Below are 19674 nucleotides of genomic sequence, written 5' to 3'. Positions count from 1 at the left end.
CATGTTGAAGAGTAAAGCTAGACCCATGTCTCTCACTATGCACTATACTAAAATCAAAATGGATCAAAGATCTAAATATTGAAACATAACACTAAATCTTCTGGGAGAGGGAAGAGGTAGAACTGACAACATAGAGATGGGTAGAGATCTCACAAACAAAACCCAGACTTCACAGGAAATAATACAAAGAATTAACAACTGGGATCTCATCCTATTACAAAGCTTTTGTACCCCAAAAGAAATTACCAACAGGGTGAAGAGAAAATCCAGAGTGGGAAGAAATTTTAGCCAGTAATCCTTCAGACAAAGACTAATATCTAGAACATACAAAGAATGGGAAAGACACCGGGCCTGGCAGCACATGCCTATAATCCCAGCACTCAGAAGGCTGAGGCAGGAGGATCGCTGTGAGCTCGAGACCAGCCTGGCCTACATAGTGAGTTTCAGATGAATCTCAACTACATAGTGAGACCCTGTCTCAAAAAAACCAAACCAAACAAAAAACAAAACAAAGAGAGTAGGAAAGAAATCAGACCCCTCAAATTCAAAAACCCAATCCAAAAGTGGGCATTTGAAATTAATACATACTTCTCAGATGAAGAAATACAAATAGCAAATAAATAATGAAAAAAGGTTCAACATCACTGGTCATAAAAGATGCAAATTAAAACAACACCAAGATACCATCTCATTCCAAAAATAATGGCTGTTAGCAAGAAATCAACAACAAATGCTAGCAGGGATTTTTTGGGGGAAAAAACCCTTCTCCACTGTTAGTGGGAGTGCAGGCTGGGATAACCACTGTGGCTGTGGAGATTTCTGAAAAAGCTAGAATTAAAAGTCCCATTTACCTCAGCTATTCCCCTTCTGGGTATCTTCCCAAAAGAATTAAAAGCATCATACAACAGCAATACATGTGTACCCATGTTTAGAACAACAGCGTCAGTAATAGCTAAAATCTTAAAAACAACCCAAATGCCTATCAGTCAATGAATGGATAAAAACGACGTGGTTTTTCTATGGAATAGAATGGAGTACTACTCAGTCATAAAGAAGGATAAACTTGAGACATACAGCTAAATGAGTATACCTTGAAGCTATACTCTTAAGTGAAATAAATAGGACGTGCATATAAATATAACATTGTCACTCCGGTGTAAGAAATGAGAGTGTAAATAGGGACCAAAATGTCTGATGCATAATGTGAAATAAGAGAAAACTGTTCAAAAGGAAGAATGAACTAGAGAGGGGAGTGGGGAAAGTAAGGAAGTAAAAATAAAAAGAAAAAAAGGAAAAATGGAAATGTGACTTTTATAAATAAGGAGAGGGCCAGGGATTTAGCTCAGCGGTTCGGTGGCCTGCCTTGCAAGCACAAGGACCCAAGCTCAATCCCCGGTACCAAAAATAAATAAAGAAATAAAGAAGGAGAGAAAGGGGTAGAAGGGAGGGGAGGGGGATGGGGAAAAAAGAGAAATCAAGGAACACCATGCACAGATACCAATTCACTATGATAAATATGATCATTATGTATCTAAATTGTACCAATAAAATTAAAATATTTAAAAGTATATTTTTCTATTCAAAAATAGAAAGACAGTTGCCAAGGACTGGGAGAAGAGAGGAAAGGGGATTAAGTGTTTAATGTGTACCAAGTGTCTGTTTTGCAAAACAACAGAGTTTTGGAGATCGGTGACACAACAATGTGAATATGCATAACACTACTGAAATTGTACACTCAAAAATAGCAAGGTGGTAAATTTTTAAATATATTTTTATTGGTACATTTCAGGTATACAATACAGTTAGTTATATTCATCATTGGGACCTTGTACCTTTATATGATGAATCTTGGTTCTTATTTTTTCCCCATTTCCCTGCCCTCCTTTCACCCCTCCCCCTCCCTATTTACAAAGACTTTGTTTCTATTTTTTTCCTTTTCTCTTATTTTTTCTTTTCCCTTCCAACCTTTCCCCTACCCTCCCATTTCCCCTACACCTTTAGACCTTTTCTTCCTATTATACATTATCAATTATACATTTTGATCCTTAATTACACTTTTAGTTTATCACACCAGAGAAACTATACAGTATTTACACATGTGTCCTATTAATTTCACAAAGATGGTAAATTTAATGTTCTATTCTTTTTACTACAACTTTTAAAAATACTTTTTAATGGAAAACACAAAAATTTAAAACTTAAGAAAAAAGTCTAGATTGAAACAAAAACACCTAAGTATAAGTTGTTTGTAAGAGACACAAAAAGAATAAAACACACATACACAAAAATAATTACATAAAAGGATATTCCAAGTAAGTACTAACTACAAGTTTCATTGTTCATTAGAGCAGAATTTAAAGCAAAATCTCCTAGGTGATAAAAAGGAAGAGCTATCGTAATGAAAAAGGAACTAAAAAAAAAAAGTAATTGTCATGTGCTGTTAATTAAGGTTTTGTTAGTATTTAAACACTGTATACAAAAATTTAGATTCAATGAAAAGTATATAGTCTCTCCAAGAACACATGAAACAATTACAAGAATACAAAGAAGGGCCGGGGATTTAGCTCAGCGGTTCAGTGGCCTGCCTTGCAAGCACAAGGACTCAAGTTCATTCTCCAGTACCAAAAAAAAAAAAAAAGAATACAAAGAAACCACAAAGACTTGACATTTTACAATTTTCTAAATAACTAACAAATTACAATATTCTAAATAACTAATCACAACATAAAATGAAAAGATAACCAAAACAACAACAGCCCTTTAAATATATTTGTTTGTTTGTTTGTTTTTTGAGACAGGGTCTCACCATGTAGTTGAGATTAACCTGGAACTCATCATCTAGCCCAGGCTGGTCTCGAACTCACAGAGATCCTTCTGCCTTAGCCTCCCGAGTGCTGGGATTACAGGCATGTGCTACCATGCCCGGCTTAAATTTTATATTTTATAATGTTCAAGTTCCAAAATCCTTGGGGGCTCATTTCTTCCCTTTTTCTTTTTGAGGGCTGTCATTATCAGGCTTGTTCCTACACCATCCCTCCAAATTTGGGCTGTGATTTAAATGGTTGATCGAACCAACTTTATCTATCAAAACCACTGGGATCTTTTAGAGCAGAAGTTGGCAGACTTCTTTTGTAAAAAGCCAGAGAGTAAATATCTTAGGCTTTGCAGATTATATATAGGTCCCTGGTCCAACTAACATTCATAAATAATATGTAAGTAAATGAGCACGGCTATGTTCCAATAAAACTTTAGCTATTAAAAAACTAACATAAAATTGTAGATTGGCTGCATTTAGCTCTCAGTAGGAACTTTTCAGAATAGACTACTGTATTTCTGAAACTTGTTTTTTGGGTCTCCCTGTGGTGGACTTTAGTAATGATTATTCCTAAAGCTGGCTGTGAAGAGTTAACCCCACAATTGGCTTATTTATAAAATTGAGTCTGGCTGAAGCCTACAGGCCCAGGTTAGAGTAACTCACATCCAAATTCCATTCCCAAAACTAAAACCTTCTGACTAGAAGGACTATGTTCTTATTATAACCATGTATTTTGTCTATTCTATTCCTAATTCAAAAATGCTTTGTCTTGTCCTTTATGAGCCTTGTCTACATTAATTTCCATAGAACCCACACGTAGTCTTGCCCTTGCACATAGCGTGCCTTTATCCCTGTTGATTGCCAATAAAAATCAGTGCCTGGAACTGGTCAGGGCCCTTGTCAGTTGCACTGGCATTAGTTGTCCTGGCACCCGGCTTTCTCTCTCCTAGTTCTGTCTCTTAGTGTTTTTGTTTCTCAGGCCTGCATCGTGTACTGGGCAGGATACTAGAATCCAACTGCAGGAGTCTCCAGTAAATTACCTTTCATAAGCCTAAAGTCAGAGGAGGTTGGCAATGCTGGTTAATCATAAATAACCAGCCAGGCATGGTGGCGCATGCCTGTAATCCCAGCACTCGGGAGGCTGAGGCAGGAGGATTGCTGTGAGTTTGAGACCTGCCTAGGCTACATAGTGAGTTCAGGTCAGTCTCAACTACATAGTGAGACCCTGTCTCAAAAAAAAAAGAAATCATAACCTGTCAGGTGCAAGGTGTTAGGTTATGAGGAGACAATAAGAAATGTGTCACATTTCTGGATGCTACACTCCAAGTAAGATTCATTTATATACTTTCATATATGAAAGTAGATTCATATGTCTTTTTTTCTATATTTTCAGTGCATAGAATAGTATCCAGCATATAATGGTACCTAGTATTTAATGGATTGAACTAAATTCCAAAATACTACACATTTCTTTCTCACATATCTTTCTTTAAAAGCAAGATTATCACAAAATAAGAATAAAAAGCATACCTGGGGTTTTGAATGTGATTTTAGTAACTCACAAAGTACATAAATTTTATATATGAAAGCTATTTTGTAATACATTGATACACTTAAAATTGACAGCACAACGCAAGTTACTTACATGCTCAAGAAATACTTGAGTATATTTTACTTTTAAAGTATCCTGCTCAAATAAAGGAGGATAAAATAGAAATTTCTTCACATAGCATCACAGAAGACCAAGCCATGATAAGTTGTAATAATTCACTAATTCAAAGAATTCTGTTAGTGCCAAACATGGTAGATTTATTTTCCATTTGATGTAAGTATGTATGAAACCATGTGATGTCATGATATTTAAGCACTCAGAAAACAAAAGTTTTGTAAAGTTGAGAAGTAGTTCACCAAATCTGCAGGGAAAGTAGGATATTTTCTGTGGCTTTTTTTTCTTCCATCATAACATTTATCCCACTAAGCCGTAATATATCATTTTTCACCTGTCTAGTTTTTCCACTACATTGTGAGCCTTAGTTATTTCTCTTATCCCCATCACCTAACATATAGAATGCTCCCAATAATACTGAATAAAGGAACAAATGAACAATTACTGTGATTCTCTGCATCAGTATCTCCAAATAAAGTTAGTGAGGTGCAACAGAAAGACAGTCAATGCATTCATTACCTCTCAGAGATCATATTCTTTCCACTATTCCCACTTTGTTCAACTTTGTCCAACAAGCTGACATTTGTCACTTTGGCCGGGGAGATGGTTTGTCTATCTTGTAATCTTTTGGGTGATGAGATTTCTGTAGAATGAAAAACAAATGGAGGTGACTGTCAACCTTCAAACTATTAAATGCATAGTTTGTACTCAACATGGATAAACTGATAAATCTTACCAAGGCAAATTTTAACATATGATATGCTATCTTATATGTAAATAGTGTCCTTTGTCTTGTTGTGCTATGTTTTTAAAATTGTTTTGCTGCCTATTTCCAAAGAGCACTGTGGTGGGTATTCAGAGGAAACAGGCAACTATTTGACCTTAAATATATTTCAATAGATGTAGAGAAAAAAAAAAAACAAACCCAGATATTTAAAAAAAAAAAAAAAAGGCCAGGGATTTAGCTCAGTGGTGCCCCCCCCTGCTTCCCAAGCACAAGGTCCTGAGTTATCCCCAGTACCAAAAAAAAAAAAAAGGAGAGAGAGCTCCCACTTGTGGAGGCCTTCATACATGCCGACAGAGTATATTGTATAAATAGTGTTTTAGGGCAGTGATGCCACAAATCTAAGTTCCAAAACAGCAGCACATTCTTTAAGGATCTGACATGCTCAGAAAAAAAGAGAAGTCACTTCAGAATCCAGTGATAAAAGTAGTTTTCATGGAGGAAGTCAAATGTGGAAAGGCTGTTAAAAAGTGAGGAGAACTGAGACAGACTAAAAGAAAAGGAAAAGCAATTCAGACTGGAGAAAAAGAGTTTAAAAAAAAAAGGATGAAGATAAGGAAGAAGAATCCATGCTAGAACATAAAAAATTTCTTTCCAAAGAATAAGTCTGTCTAGAAAACAGTGACTAGAGAAATGAAACTTCATAAATATTAAACTAAAGATGTACATGTGATCCTGCAGGCCACACATCAAAAACTGATATTTGCCTGGTGTGGTAGCACACACCTGTAATCATAGCACTCAGGAGGCTTAGGCAGGAGGATCGCTGTGAGTTCAAGACCCGCCTGGGCTACATGGTGAGTTCTAGGTCAGTCTCAACTACATAGTGAGACCCTGTCAAAAAGAAAAAAAAAAACCTGACATTTGTATGCCAATACTGACCCATCAAAATGGGTTTTTTGGTGGGTGAAGGGGGGTTCACAATTTTTTTTGTTTCAACATTTAATAACTCATCAGTTTCACATAAAGTCAGGATCTCTGTATTTGTTTGTTTATTTGTTTTGTTTTGGTACCAGGGATCTAACTTAGGCCCTTGTGCTTGCAAAGCAGGCAGCAGAACCACTGAGCCAAATCCCTGGCCCTGTATTTCTTGAAAATTTTGATTTTATATCACTTGGACTACACTTCCACTACTGGAGTAACAGCCTTCAAAGCATAGTCTGGCCATCTCTGAGCATCCCCTGTCCCTTCCAAAATGTCTTCAGAATTCTCAGATATTCTTCCTCCAGCCAAAACCACTTATTACATAAGATTAAGTGTAGACAAGACAGGAGATTCCAGCTATTTTCTACAGAAATCAAAGACATAAAACTGTCACACTTCATTTTCCAGAAAAAAATGTTTTTAAGCTAACAGTTTCCTAACATCTTGTACATATCCACTTCATAGATCTGTACCCTGTAGACATCTGAGTTTTGACCTCTTTAAGCATGGGAGAGTCAGGAAAGAGATCGTCGATAGTCTAAGTGCCTGAGAATCATAGGATCTAAGACTCATAAAGTGGATATAGGATCTCATAAACAGAAGATGTTTGCTACAGAAGAGAATACAGTGATTATTCATGAATCTAACTTTATTTAGTTTAAGCATATGAGTTGCTAAGAAATATGGCTGGGTACATGAGTAGTAAAGCATGACAGATTATACACCAAAATCACTGGCCTACCTCTGATGGCTTCTTCTTTATCTAAGTAGTCTTTCAACTTATATTTCCTGTGTCTGTTCCCTTCACCTTCTTCTGTAATGGTCTCCATGGGTGGTTTGTTCTCCATATCTTTGTGCTCAATCCTGGGAAGGAATCAAAATGCTTGTCTATTACACTAGACCTGAATAGATGAACTCTCTCAATTCTAGAACTGTGTGAACTCTCAATTCTAGAAAGCAACTCAGCCAGCTTGCTGATTCTAAAATAAGTTCACTTCCTTGAAGTGGGGTAGATTTCCAAGTGATTATCAAGGATTCACTCTCTTTGAGGCCCAGTCTGGGAATAAACCAAGACACTGTGCCACTATACTGTGGGGTCAAAATCAAGTTGTATAGAAAGAAATTCCTTTGAAAGTCTCTATTTAATTTTTGGCTTTGGCTCCACTTAAAATGTTTCTGTGTCTTTTCTGTTTCTCTAGCTAAATGCTATATGGGTCTCATTTCTCTCGTATTTTTTCTGGACTCCACCTCTCATGCTCTCCTCAGAGAACTGCAAAGGCACAATTTGGGGAAGTGGTGTTCAACCAGTCTGTATACTTGTAGGTTTTCTTTGGCCTCAGATATAGAGTATTGAGCTGTAATTGGGAGTGAGGATAGTACTGAGTGTGGTACCTCTCAGTAAATTCAGGGACCAAACTTCAAGTAAATAAATACCAACAACTGGTTTGAGGATTTAAGAGTCATCAAGTCCATTTATAGGCTCTCAAATTGATAGGAGCCTTCATTTCTGCAATTATTTCTCTCCTGGAATGTTTCAGGCAAAATACGAAAAAGGGGACCATCAAATGTACCTTCCAAAACAATCAAAATAAAAATGTTTTTAATCCATCAGTTTATTTTTCAGGAGAAGAGCAATATGGTGCAATGGAAAGAGCACTGGAGTAATCAGAGGCCATTTATTTGTAGCTTGGCCTTTCATTAGTTGTATGGCTATTTCATCTACAAGTTGAGGGAATTTTTTTAAAGCATAAAATGTATATGGAAACACAAAAGAATCAGAATACAATAACCAAAACAATCTTAAGTATAAAGACAAATGCTGGAGATATCACAATATCTGACTTCAAAATATACTATAGAGCCATAGTAACAAAAACAGCATGCTACTGGCACAAAAACAGACACAAATCAATGGAATAGAATAGACAACACAGAAACAAACACATGAAGCTACAGCCATGTGATTCTTGACAAAGGGGCCAAAAATAAATACACTGGAAATGGCTTCTTTAACTAAGTGATTATTTATCTTCAGAAGCTTGAATCTAGATCCCTATTTCTGGCTGTATACAAAAATCAGCTCAAGGACTGGGGATTAAGCTCAGTGGTTACACCACCTGCCTCACAAGCGCAAGGACCCAAGTTTGATCCTTCTTGGTACCAAAATCAAAACAAAACAAAAATCAGCTCAAAATGGATCAAAGACCTAAATATAACACTTGAAACTTTGAAAGTGCCAGGAGAAATACTTGAAGCCATATGCACAGGCAGTGACTTCCTGGAGAGTAGCTCTGGAAATAATGCCAAGAATTGAAAAATGGGGTTGCATAAGACGTTTCTGCACAATAAAGGAAACAACATGTGAAGAGACAATTTAGAGAATGGAAAAAAATTTTATCAGTTATTCTTCTAACAGAGCATTAATATTTAGAATATATAAAGAACTCACAACACACACAAAAATCAAATAATCCAACCAAAAATGAGCAACTGAACAGATACTTCTCAAAAGAATAAATACAAATAGCCAAAAAGTATATGAAAAAAAGTCAACATATTTAGCCATCAGGGTAATGCAAATCAAAACTACACCAAAATTCCATCTCATTCCAGTCAGAATGGCTATAAAGAATATAAAAAACAATAAATGTTGGCAAGGATATGATAAGGAAAGAACTCTTATACACTGTTGGCAGGGGCTTAAATTAGTTCAGCCACTATGGAAATCAATATGGATGTTCCTTAGAAAACTAAAATTAGAATCACTGTGTATGATCCAGGTATACCACTCCTTGTTATATACCTAAGGGAGTTAAAGCCAGCAGGCTAGAGAGGCACCCACGCATACCAATGTTTATTGTGGCACCATTCACAATAACCAGGAAATAGAAGGAGTCTAGGTGCCTGTCAATGGATAACAAGATAAAGGAAATGTGGCATATACATACAAAGGAGCATTATTTACTCATAAAGAAGAACAAAATCATGCCATTTGCAAGTACAGATAATCATGTTAAGTAAAATAAGCCACACTCAGAAAGACAAGTGTAGCATGTTACCCCCAATATGTGGAATCTCAAAAACATGCCTTGAAAGTGGAAGAAAGACAAGAGGAAAGGGTCAGGAGATAACAAAGAGGGGTTGTAAGGAAGGGTAAGGAAGGGATAGATATATTCATGTATAAAATTACCACAATAAAACCCCAATATCTTATAAAATAAATATGCACTAATAAATATATGAAAAATAAAGATGAGGGTAATGGACTAATGAATCTCTCAGGCTTATTCTTTCCTTCACTCTGGTTCTTCTGAAGTATGTGTCATGTTCCAAACTAATAAACACAATGTTCATAGGCTCCAAATATATGAGAAAATACTTCTCTAGGATGTTGGCTATTATTCTCCAACTTTCCTTTACCCAAAATGCACAGCAGTTAATAGCGCTGCAATTCGGATTAAGAACATAATTTAAAGCACACAATGAGTGAGTGACAGCCAAACTGGAAATAAAAAGCAACCCTTCTGACTCCAATTCCATCATTATCCATAGCACACTATGCTGCTTCACTCATTTAAAAACAGAAGAGTTAAAATTAATTTCTATCTCTATAAAATGGAGAAAATTATAACAAATCTTAAATGGTTGTGAACATTAAATAAAATAATACTGAAAAATACTTAACCCTAACTGGTATCTAGTAAATGCTATGCAGTGATTATTAACACTGTCATCATCATTATTATTATTATCATTTTTGTCAGCAGCCTTCAGGAACACTCAAGTGTGCTATTGAGGATAAAGATGTCCCCTATGCTTTCTTATCTTTTTAACCTATTTAATGGTAGAAATCAGGGCCAGGGATTTAGCTCAGTGGTTCCACCACCTTCTTGGCAAGCACAAGGACCCAAGTTCTATCCCCAGTACCAAAAATAAATAAATAAAGAATGGTAAAAATCAAAAGCTCAGATGGTGGGCTAGACTGCAGGAAGAGAAAGAAGCTAGAGAGAGGAAGTGGAGGAAAGCCTGGCAGGTTAAAAAAAAAAATCTTACTTATATTGCAGAGACTAAGGGTTGGTATCCTTAGTCTAGTCCAAGACCAGAATTTCCAGGAAGTCAAGAGTAGCTTTAAAAAGGAATATTCTAAGGACCCATTGTAACTAACTAGAGAAAGTATATGCAATAAACTCTTCTTTGCTGGTGCACTAAGAGAGACAGAGAGAAAGAGAATGCATGAAAAGGAGCATGAGCTACAGAAGGTTGAGAAAGGCCACCTGATCAGATCAGCAGAAAGCAAGGAGAACTGGTGCCTGGAGAAACCCACAGAGCAAAGCACTCACCTTGGAAATGCAAGCATGCTGCCAGGCCGCCTCCCAGTGGCCTCTCTGGAAGACAACACTGAGTCCACAGTGCCAGGCCTCTGGAGTAGAGAGATAGAAAAGGTTATACCTGGGCTGGGACCCAGGACAGACAAATCAGAAACTACTGGCTGTCTCAGAGGCAAGGCTACCAGGCTATTTAATATGAACATCAAGAGCTTAAAAATTCAGTGAGGAAAATTTTCATTCATCAAAGCACCTCCACGGATGCCGCCTTTTCTCAGACCACCGCCTCTTTGGAAATTGCCTTCAGAGTTGACAACTTCTCTCAGACGTCTTTGGACAGGAAATGGACTTGTTGAAACTATTAAGGAAATGAGCAAACTGGCTGATTCCACTCTTGACCCCAGATTCTAAAATTAGGAAATTAAGTGAAGAGCTTTGGAGTCAAGTGGCCTCTCATTCAAACCTCACACTGCTCACTGAAATGTGACCTTAGGCACTAGATTTGTAGGGCAATAATAGTTCTAATTTCTAGGACTTTTATAAGGTACTTTATGTGAGTGAATACATAATAAAGATTTAATATATAGCTGCTGTAATTTATACTACATAATGAACTATTCTATTATTAATATAGCATAATATAGAAAATTACTATTTTTGAATGAATGTTGTACACAAAAGGCTTTGAACGGAATTTCCAAAAAGAAGCTTAAAAAAACAGCCGTGACTGAAATAAGCACAAGTTCCAGGAGGACTATCCCTACAGGACAGTACTCACAGATAGGTCATACATAGGACACTTGAGGATAACACTATCACTCCCACTCCTTCACAGAGTGTGTAGTTAATGAGCCAGTGACAAGTATGGGCTTAACTGAGAGTTCCATGATTCAGTACATTCAGTTGAACCAGGTGCTTTACAGCCAGGCTTCTCAGCTCAACTGCCTGATGTGCTCTGTGCCTCTTTACCTGAGGATGATTGATTCAATCAGAAGTTCTCAATCTGCTTTGGCGTCCAACCCTTCTTTTCATACATTATCTTCTTAAAAATTAGTTATTTGGGGAAATGTTCCTTAAAATTTATGCCTAGCCATGTGCGGTGACCCGTAATCCTAGCACTCCATGAGGCTGAGGTAGAAGGATCAAAAATTTGAGCTTAGCCCAGGGAACCTGGCCACTTAAGGAGACTCTGTCTCGAAATAAAAAAAGCTCTGTGGATGTAGCGCAGAGTGAAAGCCCTAGATTAAGTCCCAAGTAGTTTTAAAAAAAAAGTTATGCCTTAGAGTTCAGCAGGCCAAGTAAAATGCTGTCTTGTCTTTGTATTCAATAAATCCTATTGATTAGTTTATTACCTTCTAAACCTCTGCTATGCCCACCTTAGAGTGAAAATCATGCCAGCTACTTACTGGTTAACAATGATGGGGGGATGGGAAAATAAAATAAAATGTATTAATTTTAAAAAATAAAGTAAAACCAGAGAGTAACAGAGAAAATAAAATGATGGTGCCCAATTACAAAATCTTCTCTATGAAATGGCAAATTAAAGCTAAAGACATACTGCTGAGACTTTAGATTTTGTTGTATTCATTAATGCAAGAACTAAGTGATGAGGAAGTCTGAGCTCAAATTACAATGCTGGTAATATGAGCACCTTGACCTCAGGCTTCGCCTATAACCTCGCTGAGTTCTGAGTCTCCAATTTCCTCACTTGTGAGATTAGAATTGTATAACATTTTGAGACTCCAAGAAGTAATATATAATATTTTAAACTATAAAGTACTATAAAATATTCAGAATTACAAGTTTCTAATATTGTTTATATGCTTTCATTGGCATTGCTTAAAAAGTTCTTTTACCCCTCTCATCTTTTTTGTCAGAGTTAATCATCTTTAGACATTTTGAACTTGGGGAAACTACCACTTAAAATATGTCAACCTGCACTCCTCCTAATGACAGCATAGCTGTATATGGTTCACAGCTACAATTGGGAAGGAGAGTTAAGAGAAGGAAAATATTACATTTGCGAGGGCTTTCATCAAAGTCCCACTTCCATCCACGGTACAAAGGAAATCCTTATAAAATTTCATCTTCACTTTGCTGTCTCTGATCAGAAGTACCCCAATTCCTTTGAATGTAAACTCCACATTTTTTTTAATGGAAATGGATCGTGATAAAAAAAGCAACGTCTCCTTAACACATCCTTCCACTGTATCCCTGGTAAATGGACTTTCCAGGGATATCATGACAAAATTAAGTGGAATAACTGGGATATCGCCTAGAGAAGAAAAAAGACAGTTGAGGAGGTCAAGATTACAATTAAGATATATCATATACACATGAAAATAATGCACTTACTATTCAAAAATAGAAATTTCCACATGAAACCTTTCATCGTAGCTAAAGTAATACCATTATTGCACACAACCAACACAACAGTACAATTTTTCCTAAAAGTATAATGTTGTATTCTCAAAATAAAACAATTACCTTTCTAAACAACTTTCTACAGTAATATTTTAGTTTTATTTAGGAGACACAGTAATAACTGCTTCTCTTCACAGAGGGTTTTCTAAAGTTTTAAGCTCCTTTATCTTTTAGAACATGCTGCAGCAATTTTTCTGTTTTCTTCCAATTATAAAACCATTTGAAATAAGTATCTACAAATATTTTGAAAAGACAGTCATCTTCACTATAAGCTACTGTTCAAAAGAAAGTGGATCTTATACAAGGATGGATGACTTGCAGGAAGATTTTCCTGCCTAATGAGCCCATACATGACATTGTAGAATAATAAGATTATATCTAGCTTGAAGGAAGCACAGGGTATACTTGACTAGAAGATATGTCAGAGCTGTGCAAGGTCCACAAGTCAGAAAAGAGGCAAAAGCAAAGAGGATGAAGATGATAAAGCCAAGGTCCATTGATAGAACAACAAATCAGAGGCAAGGTATGAATATTCTTAACATTTACCTAGCATAAATTATAGCCTTTCAAATGTCCAATATTGCTGACTGGTGAGGGTTAACAGCTCTACAATACATGAGCTTCACTATGTGTCTCCCACACAATATCATAATAATTCTGTACCACCTCTCCTCACTTTTTTCTTTTTCAGTACTGGGGATTAAACCCAGGGCCTTCACACCGAGCTACATCCATAGCCCTTTTTTTATTTCTTACTTTGAGACAGGATCTTAAGTTGTTAAATTGTTCAGGCTTGGTTCACTTTGCAGTGCTCCTATCTCTGCCTCTCAGGTGCTTGGGATTACAGGCATGCACCACAGTACTTGGCTTCTAATACAAATTTCCTAAGAAGGCCATGTTGTGTTGCCTGTCTTTAGATTCTCCCTCCCATTTGCCCATTGCCTTTCTACAATCTGTCTTCTAGCCCACTCTTCACTACACTATCCGTCACAGTGGACAAGCCAATGGACACTTTGCAAATCTCACCCCCCATGACCAATCCGTAAGTCTGTTGGCAATGCCCTCTCTTTTTTCTTGTATCCATAGCACCAGTCTTAGTTCACCAGTTTCCTTATCCTCAGTCTCTTCACTAAGTTTCCATTCTCTTCTGCTCATAATACTGAAGGGAGTTTTATTCTAATTGTTTTTGTTTTTTAGATTTGATTTGAGTAAAATAATCCAAACGGTGGGGCCTGGGCTGAGAGGTTATATCTGTCCCCTCACTTTGATCTCTGGCCCTAGAGAAGAGTCAGCAAGGCTCTGTAATCTTAAGCTTCAGTGTTAGGAATCTTCCCATTAATTCAGAAGGCTGAATTACAGGTACTCCTACTCTTAAAGCAATGCAGAAATGAGTCCTCCTTTTTTTGTGTTACTTTTTAAAAATTATTAAGCCTGTGAGAGTCACAGGTTTCTGGAAAAGGCAAGGATAAAACAGTGCTGCCCAAAGCAACATAAAGTGAATACAACTGCAGTGATGGTGCTGCCAGCATGATGCTGATTTGGGAGGAAATGACCACTTAGGACCTTGGATATTGACCCTATCCACACCCTAGCATCTCCTCAACCTTTCACTCTTTCTCAGAAATAATTTCCTCATCACAGGCCATTGGGTAAAATGCCAGAGGCATCACTGAGGGTTTTATTGTGCATTTTTCATGTTTGTTTACAGTATTCTGTCCTGACCTTTCTTTTCCTTATATCCTCTCCTGAGAAAACCTACTCAAATATTGATCTCTGTTGTCTGTCTTTCTCCTATGGGCTAGAATCATATTTATCTAAATGTCCCTACAGGAGCTTCAAATCCAGCTTGTCCAACAGCAAACTCTTTTTTTTTTTTTTTTTTTTTTTTTTTACCGGGGATTGAACTCAGGTCCTTGTGCTTGCAAGGCAGGCCACCGAACCACTGAGCTAAATACCCAGCCCGCAAACTCATTTTTTAATCCACCACAGCCATCTGTCCTTCCCCTTCATTCTTTATGGAAGTTAATGTCATGGGCAACCAATGAACATTTTTTTCAACCAAGAAATCAAAGTCCTTCTAAAATACCTCCCTCCCTCCAGCAACCTAACCTCTCAACTTACTGGTCCTAACAGTTCTACGTCTGAAATATCTCAGAAATAGATCCCCTCATTTCCCTCTTGATCATCCTTCCTTCAAGCTTTTACATTATTTTATCATCTGCTGTAATTGAAATTGTAATTAAACTAACAACTGCTCTAAATCTTTCCATGGCTCTCAGTGCCTACAGGATGAATTCTAAAATCTTTATCATATAATTGGCTGCTATCTGCCATTTTGTCCTTTTTTCTTCTCTCACACAGAGGTACTCATTACTTCTTTAACAAGATTCACTTTTCTCTGTATTATTGACTTTTTCATACTAGTCCTGAAATATCTTCTGTGCTGGCAGAGCTCGCCCTCTCCTTAAAGAACCGCTTCACACACCATCTTCCTAAGCAGAGGTAAGCAAGATCTACCCTGGGCTCCCACAGCATGTGATTCAGTTCTGATCTGGGCTATTTATATAGTGCTTAATCATATTACATCATTTGCATTTATTGTCTATTAGATCCTGAGCTCTTCAAAGCAAGAACCATGATCTTCATATAGATAATGAATCTACTAAATGTAGATTATGAATTACATTAGTAATGGACAATCATAACCCCAAATTTAAACTATACTGTTAGTTTGAATTACTTCACTTTGTTATATTTAACTCTAAAATTTCTTTCTCCTGGGAAAATCTAAACTATTTTTTGGACTGCAGAACAAGATATAAGATGGAAAATTGACTAATTCTAAAGCAAAAATGTTTTTGAAAAAAACTGTCTTTATTTTTATTTCCTCTGGTAAATTTTTGATGAAATGTTATATTTTTCTTCTGTCATAAGATTTTAGGTAAAAATGACTTAAATTTTATTAAACTTACCATACTGAATATAGTCTCAATATAATTTGTTGGTATTTGTTTTTCCACTATATCATTTTTCTGTTTTGTTTTGTTTGGGTTTATTTTTTTTTATTTATTTGTTTGTTTGTGGTTTTGTTTGTTTGTTTTGTTTTGTTTTGCATCTGGGATTGAACTCTGGACCTTGCAAGTGCAAGGCAGGCAGCAGCACCACTGAGCTAAATCCCCAGCTCAGGGTTTGGTTTTTTGAGACAGGGTCTTGCTATGTATCCCAGGCTGGCCTTGAACTCACAGTGATCCTCCTGCCTCAGCCTCCCAAGTGCTGAGATTACAGGCTTTCACCACCATACCTGGCTATATCATTTTTCTGGGAGAAAGTTATTCTAAACAATAATTTTCAGGAAAGTCACAGAATTTTCACCTCAGCCAATGGAGGTAGACTATCTTGCTTTTTCCATGTCTAATGTAGGAAAGGACAATAAGGAACAGAGCCAGGAATCAGAAGGTAAGCCCCAAAAGGTTGCTACTGACCAAGGCAATTGTCATAAAGCCCATAAGTAAAGCTGGATATAAACATCCTATGCCTAGAACCAAGCCTGACAAATAATTGGCCCTTAGTAAATATTTGCAGAAGGAAGAGAAGGGAAGGAAAGAGAGAGGAAGGGAAGGGAAGGGAAGGGAAGGGAAGGGAAGGGAAGGGAAGGGAAGGAAAGGGGAAAGAGAGGTTGGTTGAGAGAGAAGGAAGAAGGGAGGCAAATAGGAAAGCAGGAAGGCAGGTTCATTTTAGGGTATGAGAAAAGTAAGATATGCATTAAATATGGAATTATTCAACTTCTAACTTTTAAATTTTAATAATTTAGATTATATTGTGATAGGAACACATTTAACTGTCTTTCTTCAATTCTTTTTTAGTAAATGCTTTCAGTAAATAATGATTATATTCTTCATGGGAAGTTGGCACATGCACATAACACATCTTAATTCTTTTTTCAAGCCCCTTCCCCCTCTTCTTCCCCTTCCCCCCTCCTCTCTCCTCCTCTAAACACCTTTAATTATCTTTTGAACAGCTAATATTAACTCTAATTCTCCCACCCAGAGACACAAATAAAATTACTCTTCCTAATAATACTTTTAACTTCTTAGGATCTGAAATACAAGTAAGAGTCTGTTCAAGTCTGTGACATGACTTCTATATAAATTTGCCTTTAAATCACATCAGATCTCATGACTGCCTCTTATGGTACTCAGGTTTAAGATGGCCTGCAGAAAGACTTATTTTCCCACCACAGTCCCTCCCACTGCCAAAATTACCACATGGAATATTTATCCCTCAAACCAGAAACTAATAAGCAGCACTAGCCAATCTTTGTCTTATCATTTTTTATCCCCAGGCTAAAAAATTTCTGCAAAAGTCTTAAATGTTAGAATTGTATTTACCAGGAGAATATGCTTTGTTTTGTTTGAGTCCATGGATCTGCACTAACTTCTCAGCCATGATGAACACAGGCCTCTGGATTAAAATAAAACTGTTGTTTCCCACCTCAAGCTTTTGTCTTGTGAAAGTGAAAGTTCCAAGTCCTGGAATCTGAACCCCCTGAAAGGAAAAAGAATAATAAAAAAGGAACAGACACAATTCATCAAAAAAATGAAGACGAATCCTTGATATTGTTATCCAAAAATCATGAAAAGAATTTCAGTTTATTCACTAAAAATTCAATGATCTCTATAGCCATTCATAGAGGTAGTATTTTAAGATTCTAAATTCTGAAATAAATTTGAATAAAATGAAATATATGCTTTACAGATACCATCTCCACATCATTAAAAGGCTGAAGACTATAAAAACTTGCATGGATGTCACAGCTTTTAAAAGTCTATTATCTAATGGCCTGGGATTTAGCTCAGTGGTTCTGCCACTTGCCTCACAAGTGCAAGATCCCAAATTTGATCTCTGGAACCAAACAAACAAACAAAAACAAAGTGTGTTATCTAAGATTCTGTCATCCTATGTAGTATGTTATATTTTAATCATTTGGCATTTAATGGGTCATGAGAATCCCAGTTTTCTCATTCTCTTTTTCAGATTGTAAATCTCCCACTTAATATCAGGCTGCCCAGCTTCACAGGTACATGCTACAAGGCAGTAATCTTGGTGAATGGTAGAAGCAAAGGCTTTTGGCTTTAGAGCTGGTTTCTGTCTCCCTGGAGATATTGTACATCAAGAATTACAAACTCAAATGCCTGCAGGAGCCAAGAAAGAATGCAAGAAACTGAGGTTAACCAGCCAGACTGGTTAAAGAGTGCATATCTCATACAAAGAAGAGAGCCTTTGTGAGCTCCAGCCAAGTGTCCCAGACAAGAATGGAAAGCTGTGCTTGTTAGGTGGAGGCAATGTCAACTTTTATATAGACTCTTCCAATTTTAAGTGGTGATAACTAATTCAAATTCTCTTATCACATAAAATATATTTAAAGGTCAAATTCAGCCTAAGTAGTGGGAATTCTGAGTAGGGCTGTAAGTTCTACAACCCCTTAGCTCTCTCTAAGCTCCTCCCAAAATCTGTGCAGTTCTATGGTATCCAAACCCAATACTTGATAAGAGTAAACAGTCCATCCCTGAGCAAAGTTTCCCATTTTTGGCAATTTTTCCCTATCTTCATGGATTTCACCTAAAATCCATTCCCTGCAAAGAGGCAAAACAAGAAGCATGACACTGTTCCACAGCTATGCCATGAAATATCAGAACAGTGAGAAACAGGACTCATCTAGTTTCTTTAAAAAAAAAAAAAAAACCAAGGCTGATCAGCACTATAGTAGAAAAATGGCACTTACAAATTCATCACCTAGGAAATATTCCAGTTCTTACATCTACTATCCACATGCCCTAAGTATGCATATTAAGAAATCAAGTAAAACTAGGTAGCTGTAAAGTCTCCCATACTCCTTCCAAAAAACTATACAAGACTATACAAGAAAGATTCTTTGGACTCTTCTGTTAAAACTAAAGAATGAATCCTACCTTATTCAAGGTTAGCTGTCGTTCCACAAATTCTGAAACACTCCCCCAGATAGTAGAGACTTCTGAAATTCAAAGAAAACCAAAATAATTTATGTGAGCACCTATACGTAAATATCTTGGTGCTAGTAAAGAATGTAAATATGAAATGCAAAATCAACTGACAGTAATTCCTAATTTAGCATTAGCAGAAAATAAAATCATTCCAGAGCAACCATCTCTCAAGTGCTGGGAGGTAGGCCGGGCCCCGATCCACCGGGGGAAGGAGAACCACGCCTGCTCCCGACCCAGCAGCCATCGCTCAAGCACCGGGAAGGTAGCCATGTGGGCGCCCCTGAACCCCCATAATCCCCCCCGCACTCTCAGACCTCCTGACTGTGCAAGTCTTTGGACCCACTCTGCAAAGACAGAGGTATTTTTCTGAGTTCCCAACTTTGAACATCTTTAAAGAAAGGGCGGGGGAAAGCTGTAATAGAACGTTGCGGAGTTCAACCATTCAGAAGGATGGGGAACTCAATCTGGGCCTTGCAGCCCGAGGTCAGTCAGCTTCATGGGGTTCACAAATCAGCTAACTGAGATCAGGGGTCTTGCATCCTCGCTCTGTCTGAGCCATTAAATGGTAAATATACTATATTGAAAAGTTTGTTCACTGCAGACATGTTCTGGACTGCTTCTTGATTTCAATTTAATTCAAATGATTTAAGGGTGATACACTAGTGACTACCACAGGTGGTCAGTGTCCAAGTTGTGTTTGATCTTAATGTGTTGCT

The 19674-nt window shown here is 37.1% G+C and overlaps 1 protein-coding gene across 2 annotated transcripts in view; it reads right to left on the bottom strand.

Moving 5' to 3' along the window:
- The window catches only part of Ccdc81 (coiled-coil domain containing 81), a 52826-nt gene that overhangs the window by 26198 nt on the left and 6954 nt on the right, over window positions 1-19674 (bottom strand). For both annotated transcript variants that reach the window (XR_782112.2, XM_010633729.2), the window contains exons 2-7: window positions 18908-18969; window positions 17327-17483; window positions 12533-12789; window positions 10530-10609; window positions 6932-7053; window positions 5001-5124 (exon numbers count right to left, since the gene is read on the bottom strand). Coding sequence is in view for 1 of the 2 variants with exons in the window: in XM_010633729.2 (XP_010632031.1) it covers window positions 5001-5124; window positions 6932-7053; window positions 10530-10609; window positions 12533-12789; window positions 17327-17483; window positions 18908-18969 (802 nt within the window). In the remaining variant the exon portion in view is untranslated. The remainder of the gene's footprint in view (window positions 1-5000; window positions 5125-6931; window positions 7054-10529; window positions 10610-12532; window positions 12790-17326; window positions 17484-18907; window positions 18970-19674) is intronic.

Source organism: Fukomys damarensis, unplaced genomic scaffold, assembly GCF_012274545.1.
Source record: "Fukomys damarensis isolate Sample0158 unplaced genomic scaffold, DMR_v1.0_HiC HiC_scaffold_16, whole genome shotgun sequence".
NCBI lineage: Eukaryota > Metazoa > Chordata > Mammalia > Rodentia > Bathyergidae > Fukomys > Fukomys damarensis.
Note: the sequence above shows the minus strand (reverse complement) of the source record. Positions and strands in the feature narration are given on the sequence as shown.